Genomic DNA, 12,008 nt, shown 5'->3' with positions numbered 1-12,008 from the left:
TATTTGGAAACAAAAAAAAGTCGCACGGGACCAAATCTTGAGAATACGGTTGCTGGGGCAGCAGTTCGTCGTGCAATTCGACGGCGGGCCGTGGCGTGGTCGTGGCGACGGCGGAATTTCCAAAACAAAAACAAAACTACGAGTCTGATTCGGCTGAAATTTTGCCGTTTACGAGAAAGTATTACACGATAAGTAATCTCTCTTGCGATACTGACTTCATCGGGTGATGACCGTCCTCATACGGTGGGAAAGCCCCGGGCCTGGAAACAGTACACCCACATGCTGACGAAGCCTCAAGGCGTACTTCCGGCAGCTTCAAAGTTTGCCAAAAAATGCATCTACCTCATGGAGTGTCTACAGAAGCGTCTGTTTCCTCTGTTGAAGCAACACGAGAACCCTACGATCTTCTGGCCGGATCTAGCTTCGTGCCACTATTCAAAGGATGTTTCATCTCAGATTCGCTCCTGACGCACTACAACCCACAACGCGAGATAGTGGTAGCAGCGGATGCATCATCGGTTGGAGTTGGAGCGACCACCAGCCTCAAATTTCCAGATTTGTCAATGAAAGTCGTGCAACACGCTTCCAGAGCACTAACAGCCGCTGAACAAGCTTACAGTCAGCCAGATCGTGAAGGACTGGCAATTATCTTCGCTGTGACCAAGTTCCACAAGATGTTTGGTCGGAAGTTCACACTGCAAACCGATAATGCTCCACTTCTTCGGATCTTCAGTTCGAAAAACTGCATCCCAGTTTACACGACAAACCGGCTGCAACGCTGGGTACTCCAGCTACTGCTATACGACTTCAATATCGTCTACGAGAACACAACGAAATTTGTTAACACCAGCCAGCATCATCACGGAAAACGACGTAAGATCAATTGCATTAGATGCGGCTACCGCACTTCCTCTCAATTTCAGAGCAATACAGCACACCACCCGTTCCGATCCTGTTCTTAGCAAGGTCGTTTCGTCCAGCAATGATAGCCGCAGTCAAAAACGGCCATTCGAGACCGTGTAAATTCAGCAGTTCTTCGATCGGAGTGATTCACTGTCCACAATTCAAGGGTGCGTAACGTTTCCCGAACGATTAGTGATCCCGAGCGAGTTTCGGTAGCGTTGCGTACAACATCTTCATCGAGGTTATTCTGGTGTCCAGCGCATGATGGCGATCGCGCGCAGCTTCGTTTACTGGCCGTCGATTGATCCGGATTCGGATAGCGCATGTCAAAGCGTGTCGTAACTGCGCAGCTGCAGCCAAGAGTCCACCCAAAGCACCACAGTTGTCGTGGCTCAAGTCAACGCATCCATGGCAGCGCGTTCACATTGACTACGCAGGACCTATCGAAGGAGACTACTTCTTTCTCAGCGTCGATTCATACTCCAAATGGGTCGAAATCATCAGAACGAAGTCGATCACAGCCTCTGCAACGATCTAAGTTCTTCAAAGATTCTTCGCTCTCCTCGGTATACCAGAAACACTTGTAAGCGACAACGGTTCGCAGTTCACTAGTGCCGAGTTTGCACAGTTTTGTCTTGAGAACGGTTTCGACCACGTGACAACCGCACCGTTTCATCCGCAATACAACGGACAAGCCGAAAGGTTCGTAGACACATTCAAGCGAGCGATCAAGAAGATTTGAGAGGGGCGAGGACCAATACAGAACGTATCGGACACTTTTCTGTGGACTTATCGAACAGCAGCAAACCTGTCAGCACCAGAAGGCAAATCTCCGTCCGAAATTATGTTTGGGCGCAGAATTCGGACCAGTTTGGACTTAATCCGTCCACCAACTGTTCGGGAAACAATCAATGAAACTGTTCCGAGGACGTTCAAGAAAGATGATGCGATGTACGCCAAGGTGCACTCCAAGAACTCATGGAGATGGGCACCAGGGGTCATTCTGGAGCGGATTGGACAGGTGATGTTCAATGTGTGGATTGAGAATAGTCGGAGTATTCGTTTGCATATAAACCAGCTTCGAAGTCGAATAGAATCTGGCGCCAAAGCTTCAAGCTCGATGTCTCCCAAGGTAGATACATCGTCGGCCATGCTCACAACTCCGGCTGAACATTCAACTCCATTGAAGATCTTGCCATCCAGGCCAGCTTCACCAAGCTTAGTCTGGGTTACACCAGATAGTCGTCAGCCTTCTTCCATTACGCCTACATCCAAATCTGTAATTCCTTTGTCCCTTGCAATGGCTGCTCTATCATCCAGACCTACTGAAGTCGAAACAGCTGTACATGTACCTCGTTGCTCTTCACGTCTGCGAAAACAGCCAATAAGATTTGACCCCCGTACCAGCTGTATTAAGAAGGGAGATGTTGGGAACATGGACATTCCTAATTATCGTGCGATAACAAACATCGATGAGCTCACTAAGCTAAGCTAAGCTGATGAAAACAAAACAACAACAGTGCAAGTCCGTTATCGTTCAATGTAGTCTGTTTTTAGTCCGTTCAGTAATATAGTTTTAATTTGTTAGTATTTACGTTCGTGCGTGTTTTATTTGAACATTATAAACACGGCCAACTCGACACCGCGTACGTTAAAAAAACTATTCTAAAATTGTAGCAGTAAGGAACTCCATATTTCTACCACAATACACTCTTAATTTTATGAAAAATTACGTTTCTAAAAAAAATTAAAAAATAAATCTCACTTTGCAGGAATTCGCGTCTCCGTCGGTTCCCAAGATGTTAGTAAAGCACCACAAAATGTCACTATACTCGGTCGGGTGATACCGACAGTTGCCACGCGTGCTCGTTGGTACGACATACCCCTGACACGTGAAGAGAGTTTACAAAGTGATAAGAAGCTGAGTATCCTGTTCGGACCATCCCAGGATCCAGAAAATATTACAATACTGGACAGCATCAAGGTATATGGCAAGACAAAGGATCTCTTCGGCTGGCCGGAAGAATCGGAAGAAGTTGGAGGTTCGTCACAGATGAATTCTGCCACACAAACCCCTGGCCAAATGGCCAGCTCTTTGAGTAACGGAGATAACGGGGAAGGTAGTGGAAGTTCAGGTTTGATGATTACTCCCCTGGATAAGATGGCCTCAACCATGCTGCAAGTTCTCGATAGTGGTCTCACGCTGCTTGGCGGACCGACCAGTGAGGAGAGCTGTAGACAGACTGCAATCGATGTAGCCACTTTGTTGATTCTTTACCCAACTACGAATTCGGTTCAGCAGGATGCCCGTAATGTAATGATGACATGTCATTCGAGTAAAACGGCTTATCACGCCTACAAAGATAAGGAAATTCTTTCGGACATCAACACCCAATTGAAGAAAATGGCTGAGGTACGAGACTACAAGAATATAGATCCGGAAGCATTCTACCGTATTGTCTTGATGACTCGAGGAATCGCCATTCAGCGCCCTCAAGCATTGACGAAGATTTGCTCGGAGAATCAGTTCCAAATCCTGCAGCAACTCATGGAACTCATGAAGGATTTGTATAAAATAACACCAGCTTATGAAGAGCCACTAGCGATTGTTAAACAAGGATTATCGCACGTTGAGGCAGTTGTCTATTCTCTGGTGGAGATTATTTATGCCTTTGCTCTGTCCGATAGTGATATGATTGAGTCAATGACTAAATTGTTCGTCGAATTATTACTTGAACCGGCGCCTATTATAAGCCACAGCGCGAAACAAGCCATGATCAGACTGTTGCGTCCGAAAGTTCGCCGTCGCAAAGTACTTATAGAGAGCCCTCCAGTGTGTACCACTCCTACACCATCGACGGTAACCTCCGTGGCCGGACCTTCGACTTCTGCCGTTCCATCGGCAGCCTCAATTGGCGCCGTTGGAGGAGCTAGTTCATCCACGAGTGCCGGGGCAACCGGTGGATCAGCAGCGAATGACGATTTTGCAGGAGTCATGCAAGAAGTGGATGCCATTGAATCTCTTGGTTTGGAACCATCCGGAAGCAATCAAGCTCTAGCATCGCTGGAAGCTCTGCTTGGTGTCGGATTCCCGCATCTGCTGGAAACCCCGGATGCTGACGATGAAACTATCATGGAGATCGCGATAGCTTTAAGTTTGCAAGACAACGATTCAGATTTGTCGGCACTGCAGCAGAGTATTGCCCAGTATCAAGGGAGAAATCGCAACCCAGCTCAAGGGTTGCCAGCTGCCATTGCGGGAGGCTCATCTTTTAATGTAGAGTCGAACACCTCGGGTGGTGGATCAGACGATGATGAGATCTCCAACGTGGCCACTGAGGGATCAACGCTCCGGACATCTCCAGCAGGGGAGCATGCTGGGAGCGGCAGTGGTGGATCGGAAAGTGGTTGTAGCGGGGTCGAAAGCATTGGAGGAACATCGGGACGCAGCTCCACATACGAAGAACAACCGAATCCATCGCCCCCGAGATCATCCGGAGTGGAGCAAATTCAACCCGCACCAGTGGCTCCTCCCGAATCCGAAGAGTGTGGCAGTGAGAATGCGTGCAAACTGCACATTTTGAGATATTCGATTCTCAATAAGCTAGTCGATAACTTCAATACGCTGGACACGGTAAACGGTTCACAGTGTATTCCGTTTATGCAAGTAATATTGATGCTCACATCAGATCTGGATGGCAGTCAGGAAGCCGACCAGCAAGTTATGAACCGCTTGCTTCAGGCATTAATTGATCGTTTGGAGATACCCGCGACCAAAACATACCAGATGTCTAACCGAACCTCAAAAACTGAAGTCCAGCTGATAATCCTACGTCTTGTTGGAGTCCTCATGGGCAAGGTTAAATCCAAATCCTCTTCTTCGTCATCGTCATCATCGGCCGCGGCCGCTGGATCGTCCTCTGGCGTCAGTCAGGCCGTTTTGGACAATGCAACATTTGTGGCACAAGCGACAGCCAACTCTTTGATGAAAAGTAACGCAATTCCATACTGCCTGATGATAATGGAATCTTTTCTGCCACATTGGAAAAACATCGCCAACAGTGAGGAAAGCGCCACGGGACCAAACACGGCAAGCACGGCTGGTACTATTATTACAACCGTCGGTGGAACCCCAACTAATAACTTGCTGAAACCAACCTTGTATGGACTGTCTCCCGATATGCAACCGTTTTTCGCACGCCAATATGTCAAAGGATGTACCGATGTGTTCGAGTTGTATCCACAAGTTCTTACCGAAATGGCAGTTCGATTACCTTATCAAATTCTTAAGTTATCGTCTGGACATCCTTCGTCCCACGAGTGGTATCACTCCCTGTGCGAGTACATGACGAACATCCTTTGCGAGTACATGATGTACATGCAATCGCCCGTTCTGCGGCGACAGGTGAGAAAACTGCTGCTGTATATTTGTGGCAACAAGGAAAAATACCGACAGTTGCGTGATTTGCACTCGCTGGACACTCACATGAAGGCGGTCAAAAAGTGCTACGATGGAAGTGTTCCGCAAATTTCGGCAATTGGATCGAGCACGAGTGCAATTCTCAGCTACGATTCGTTGGTTGAACTTACCGAGCATTTCAGGGGCTGCCAAGAGATTGCCTCAGTTCGCACCGGAAACTGGCAGAAGTTTTGCGTTAGAAACTCGGACATCCTGCCGTCGCTACTGAACATCAGCTGCTGTCAGTTGGAGGAAGGTGTTTCATCGATCATTCTGCAGCTGTTGCAATCAGCTATTTGCAATACCCAAGGCCTTAAACAGGAATCATCCTCTTCCGGATCAGCGGGATCATCCAGTATGAAGATTTCCGTGTTGAAAGAACGCAAAGATCGTGACAAATCGGAAGAGTCTGACACAGCAACCGAATCCAAGTTCGACCCGGCTCAATGTGTCGCATTGGTAACCCAGATTTTCAACCAAGTATCGTTCCAAAATTTGGCCAAATTTATTCGCAGTTTCTTGCTGGAGACAAACGCCACCGCGATTCGTTGGCAGGCTCACAGTTTGGTGTATGCCTTCTACGACAACAGTAATGAAGCGAACAAAGAACAACTTTTGCAGTGTTTGTGGGGATTGTGGCCTTTGCTGCCAGCCTATGGTAAAAGAACCGCCCAATTTGTTGATCTGCTAGGATACCTCACATTGAATACTAAATCGTTAAGCGATAAGCTCATGGATTACACTGCTCAAGCCGTTTCCGTGCTTCGGCAGCAAAACGAATTGCTTTCGAAGCATCCGAATGCACCGATTTATACCGCTCTTGGACATGTGCTAGAATTGGAAGGATTTTATCTGGAATCTGAGCCCTGTTTGGTTTGCAATAATCCCGAAATTCCGTACTCCAACATTAAACTTTCAACCATCAAGGTCGATTCGAAGTTTACGACTACAACAACGATCGTGAAATTGGTGCAAAGCCATACCATTTCGAAAATTATCCTGCGCATAGCGGATCTCAAGCGTCAGAAGATGGTGCGAGTAATCAACATCTATTACAACAATCGGACCGTCCAGGCGGTAGTAGAGCTCAAAAATCGTCCCTCAATGTGGCACAAGGCACGAAAAGTTACCCTGCAATCGGGACAAACCGATGTGAAGATCGATTTCTCGCTACCAATAACCGCGTGCAATTTGATGATTGAGTATGCTGATTTCTACGAGACCCTATCCGGTTCAAGCGAGAGTCTGCAGTGTCCACGTTGTAGTGCTGTGGTTGCTGCAAATCCAGGCGTCTGTGGCAACTGCGGGGAAAACGTTTTCCAGTGTCACAAATGTCGAGCAATCAATTACGACGAGAAGGATCCATTCCTATGCCATTCGTGCGGTTTCTGTAAATATGCAAAGTTCGATTACAGCATCTTTGGTCGCGCATGTTGCGCCGTGGATCCGATCGAGTCGTCTGAGGATCGAACCAAAACTGTACAGACGATTCATGCCTCACTGGAGAAGGCTGACCGCTCGTATAAAACACTGCAGAACAACAAGCAAATCCTGGAGCTACTCGTTCAGAAAGTTGCGGAACATAAGTTGGACCGTACGCTAGACGAAACGCTGATCGGATCGGTCGTCGGATCTTCACAGGTCAACAAAGTGATACAACTGTTGGCGCAGAAGTATTGCGTTGAGTCAAAGTCGGCTTTTGAGGATCTCAGCAAGATAATCCAGAAAGTACAGGCGTGTAGGAGGTGTGGTGATATATTTCGAACGCAGATAACAATTCCTAATATGTTTTTATTTTTCAGAGAATTAGTAGCGTATGATCGAAGCCAGATGGACTCTCCCAGCGGAGGAACACTAACGCCAGGTTCCGCCTCGGACAAAGCAGTTGCAGTGAACAAATGTTACGGATGTGCTCTAGCATCAACGGAACAGTGTTTGACTTTACTGCGTGCCATGGCATCCAACATGCCATGTCGTATCGGACTATGCAACCAAGGTCTAGTCCAGGAGCTAGCTATCAACAACCTTCGACGCGGAACGAACCAAATTCAAGACGAAGTGCGCCAGCTGCTTTGTCTTCTGACTAGGGATCTACCCGATGCAACGGCCGATCTGTGTCAATTGCTGCAAGATCGAGTGAAACTAGCTCTCAGTGGTACTGTTCCTCTCGCGAATCTTGACTCAGCAGTTCGTCACGAGATGACTTTGCTGGAATCAATGACATCCCAAGATGACTCGTGTTGGGAGCTCAAGCTCAAAACTGTGGTAGAATTATTCCTGCAAGCGTCAAGGTAAATTTGAATGCTCAAATGTTAGATTACTATTTATTTTTATCTATTTACAATGATTCTACATCTCATCGAGATTAAATCTTTTCCACGCCGTTTCGTCAATAAATTTAGTTCATGGCTGCAGCTCTCCAACTCCGGGCTACACTAGTTCGTCCCAAGTCTTGTTTCACCTCGCTCAGTGTGCTCCTCTCTTTCCCATCGAATTTGATGCGAACACCATCTTTGCTGAACTGCTTTCCAACTACGCTACTACAAAGAGGAATTCTGAGACAATAACCTCCTCTAGCTAACATGCATTTACCCTTAGACGCATTGAACCCAAGTCCAATCAGGCCTGCTTTGGGTTTCAGTCGGATATAAAACTAGAAACATTCAGAATTCGGAATCATTTTATAACAGCGATCGTAGTATTCATATCTGAAATCTTTTGCCAGCAAATTGATTGGAAAACCTGTATCTTTCAACGGTAAATATTTAACGTTTATCCGTTTTGTTTAGAAAAGTTGTGCAGGATGGAAGTCGAAAGAAGAAATTTCAGCACCCACATTTAAAATCCAAAAATCTCAAAAAAAAAATCGCTAAATCGATCGTGTATGATGTGCTAAAACGTTTCTGTGAACGTACAACTAGTGTTCGGATGGATCAGAGAACGCGTCGTATTGGAACTTAGATGAGGTTGAAAATATTGAAAACAATTAAGGCAAACCCGTGACTCTCGGACTACGACATCTCCACAAAACACGTATCTAACAAAAGTACCAACTGGAGAATCCGTATGCGAGAAAGTTATCGTAATGTCCGTGCCTGCAAGCAATAAAACTGGACGCTGAAGGAAAATCTGGTGACCAAAAGGCGCGCCCGGAAGTTGTACACCAAGGTTTTGACACAATACGAAGGATACATGCTGATGGATGATGTGGACAGATGCTGATGGATGATGTGGATGGATGTTCTGTGGACAGAAAACAAAGGTTCTCGTCACAAACAAGACCATGGACTCGAAAATGTATAGGGAAAATACATCCAGTAACGTTTCCTTCCGTTTATTATGGCTCACGAGTGCCCGGTGAATTTTTGACCGGATTTGACAAGCTACCACTACAGTCGAAAGGTGCTTCAGTGGTACCGTGACAATGGAGTCGATTACATTAAAAAATACCTCAATCCTCCCAATTGCCCACAATTCTACTCAATCGAAAAAAAATTGAGCATTTGTATCACAACAGCAAGCTTTTTACCAAAACCATCGCACTTTCCATGGCAGCGTCCAGAGCAAACGACGTTCGTGCAGCTGGAAATCAATGGTGCGCCTACAATTGGATACTGTATAGTATATCCCAATCGGGTCCGAATAGATCTGGAAGCTGCTGGATAAACCAACAACGGTGCCGGCAAGACAGATAGCCAAGTCAGTTTCGGGTGAACAACTCAATCTACAGTACGAGTTTGGTGCAGCAGGGTAGGATCTTCGTCTCATAGTTTGGGTACGCTTCTCAACATTGCCGAACTAAGATACTCTCAGTCGGATCGTGGAAATCTTGCGATAGTCTTTACAGTAACCAAATTTCATAAGTTAATTTTTGGAAGGAGGTTTATTGCTTCAAACAGACTGCACCGCTATTACGTAAAAAAATGAAAGGGGTTCATGGCCAACCCGCTCTAACGTTGCACCTTGTCATTACCCAACTACGACTTGGAATATGTCCTGACCGACAGATTTGGAAACGTTAACGAGTTGTTCAGGCTAATAAACCAGCATGCCAAGTCGGGCGAGGATTTGGTCGTAGCGTGCACCAGCTTAGAGGATGATTTAAGGTCAGTTGCGATAAGTCAGTCGTTTACCTCTCAGTTGGTACAACAAGCAACCAAGTTCCAAGACCCAGTAGTGCGAAAGATTCACCGTTCATCCGAGACGGTTGGCCAATATCCAAGGCTAAAATGTAAAACAGTGAGCTGGGTAGATTCCATGATCGAAAATAGGGATTATAGATCGTTCAGGGTTGCATTATGTTCGAGGACAGGTTGGCGTGCTCCTGCATTTACCGGAAAAGATACATGGCTCAACTCCACAAAGGCCATCCGGGGATGCACCGAATGGAAGCCGACACTCGCAGCTACATTGCGAAGCAGCAGCATGGTTTCTTTCGAAGGTGAGTCAGGAATCATGGCCGCTATCCATGGTTTATAGAAACTTATAGAAAATGGTCGGAAATTTTTCCGACCCGGCAAGTTACGACGAAAGCAATCATCAACTCGCATTGTTCGCTCTTCGCCAACAAGAGAATGCCGGAACTTCTGGTCACAAACAACGGCATCCCATTCAAAAGCGCGGTATTCAGTTAATACTTCTGCGGGAATCGAATACAGTATGTCCCTACGGACCCCCTTCCATTCGCAGTCTAACGGTAATCTAATATAAACGAGAGATTCGTCGACACCTTCAAATGGACAGTCCGTAAAATTCGAGACGGAGAAGGCAACATCAAACAGGCTCTGGACGTTTTCCTACTCACGTACTGGACTACACCAAAAGTGAACCCGCCAGATGGAAGATCATCCGTCGAAGTTACATACAATCGACCATTGCGGATATTCATGGATCTTTCACGAGCGCTACGTGAATGGGGCCCTTCAACAACGAGAACTTTCACAGCAAAGGATTCTGTAAACGCTAACGTCCACGTGAACAATAAGTGGACTTGGGTGTCTGGCATCGTAGTCGAGAAGATTGGCAATGTGATGTACATATCATGAAAGTCATTGTGTTCCGTATCGCCTGTTGGGTTGACACACAGTCACCAACGAGAATGCCCTCGGTCTTCGAAGTCAGCGGATTTCCAATCCACAATCTACTCACCACCTGCAGTAAAAGTACCTAAGCGTTCTTCTCGTAATCGAAGGCCACCTCAGTGGTTCCAGGCATACTACGGGTATTAGAGAGGGAGATGTTGGGAACACTGGCAACCGTAACTCAAACAATACATGGTGCACCCGTGGTCGAGTGGTTAGCGTCTCACATTATCATGCCGAGTGTTCGGGTTCGATTCCCGTTCTGGCCGGGGGATTTTTCGTCAAAGAAATTTCCTTCGACTTGCACTGGGGTCACGCGTATTCAAGAGCTTGCCCCTCAGAATACATTCAAGGCGTGTTATTTGGCTTAAGAAATCTCAACTTAGTATTAGCAAATGACGCTAGTTAGTAATAACGTTGAGATGGCAAAAGTTCCACAGGGAACGTTAACGCCATTCAAGAAGAAGAACTCAAACAATACCACAGGGTTTACCGTCAAAAATATCACAAATTACCCGTTCTTTCCACTGCTCCGGTAGCTGTTCTATGTCCCAGATCCTGACTATCAACCGGTACATGCACTCTATAAGTTTTCCCGGACATCCCTCCAAGAGCTCCTTATCTGCTGCTTTGTGGTTCTTCAGCCTTAATTTCACTTATAGTAGGAGGTGGTATAATCGTTCACTGCACCGGTGTAGTCCTCTTCAATGCCGTCTTAGTCTCTTATCGGTGCGCTGTTCAGTTGTTCATCGTAGTTAGCGCCACGTTAGGTTCTGATGTCGATGTTGTCTGAGAAATTAGGATCATTGATCAAAACGCGGTTGGATTATGTTTCCATTTGCTAAGTTGATCTCCAGGCTTAACGATATTGGAGGATGTGTTCGAAGGAAGGGCTACGTATGGCCATGGCCATAGGAGACAGCGAAGTCGATAAGTCTTAGTCAGTAGAGATAAGAGAAGATAATAAACCATGAATGGGTTTTTTTTATACCTAAAGGGTACACGTAAGGAGTGTATCGTGTTCGAGTCGTTCGCACCCCGCTGAATTCATCAACACATCGCTGCACGCAGTACCATCTTGACAGCGAGAAACTGCAGCCGCACGAGGCGAAGAGAAAAAGTAGCCATTTTTTAGATTCCTCACTGTGCTTCCGATGCGTATAGTAGTGAATTTTATCCAATCAAATAAGTCAAATGTAGTTTACTAAATATATAGTTATAACCAGAAAAGAAGGTTGTTTACCATCATGATGTGCGATTCCGTGATTCCGTATCAAGTTTCGTGTAAATTAAGGACAAATGTTAAGTCGTGAAAAATTACAGTCCACTCGTTAATTAAGCAACATATCTAAAAGTAATCTTGAACATTTAACACGTTATTACCCACTTACGGGTCAACTTTTTTTGTTGTGTAATCAGAGCATGCTTTGTTTACATGTCAAAATTGAAATACAAGTCATTTGGTCGAGGTCATAAAGTTGTTTTCGAAATGTTAGAAAATTGATTGGGAAACTGCACAATTGGTGTACCGAAAAGGGTGTTACATACCACAAAATAGCGAAAAA

The 12,008-nt window shown here is 45.9% G+C and overlaps 1 protein-coding gene across 2 annotated transcripts in view; it reads left to right on the top strand.

The window, feature by feature from the left end:
• The window catches only part of LOC129780254 (40S ribosomal protein S8-like), a 263,344-nt gene that overhangs the window by 13,140 nt on the left and 238,196 nt on the right, over positions 1 to 12,008 (top strand). For both annotated transcript variants that reach the window (XM_055788315.1, XM_055788314.1), the window contains exons 6-7: positions 2,676 to 7,107; positions 7,165 to 7,653. In XM_055788315.1, coding sequence (XP_055644290.1) covers positions 2,676 to 7,107; positions 7,165 to 7,653 — 4,921 coding nt within the window. The remainder of the gene's footprint in view (positions 1 to 2,675; positions 7,108 to 7,164; positions 7,654 to 12,008) is intronic.

Source organism: Toxorhynchites rutilus, chromosome 3 (genome assembly GCF_029784135.1).
Source record: "Toxorhynchites rutilus septentrionalis strain SRP chromosome 3, ASM2978413v1, whole genome shotgun sequence".
In the NCBI taxonomy this organism is placed as follows: domain Eukaryota; kingdom Metazoa; phylum Arthropoda; class Insecta; order Diptera; family Culicidae; genus Toxorhynchites; species Toxorhynchites rutilus.
Note: the sequence above shows the minus strand (reverse complement) of the source record. Positions and strands in the feature narration are given on the sequence as shown.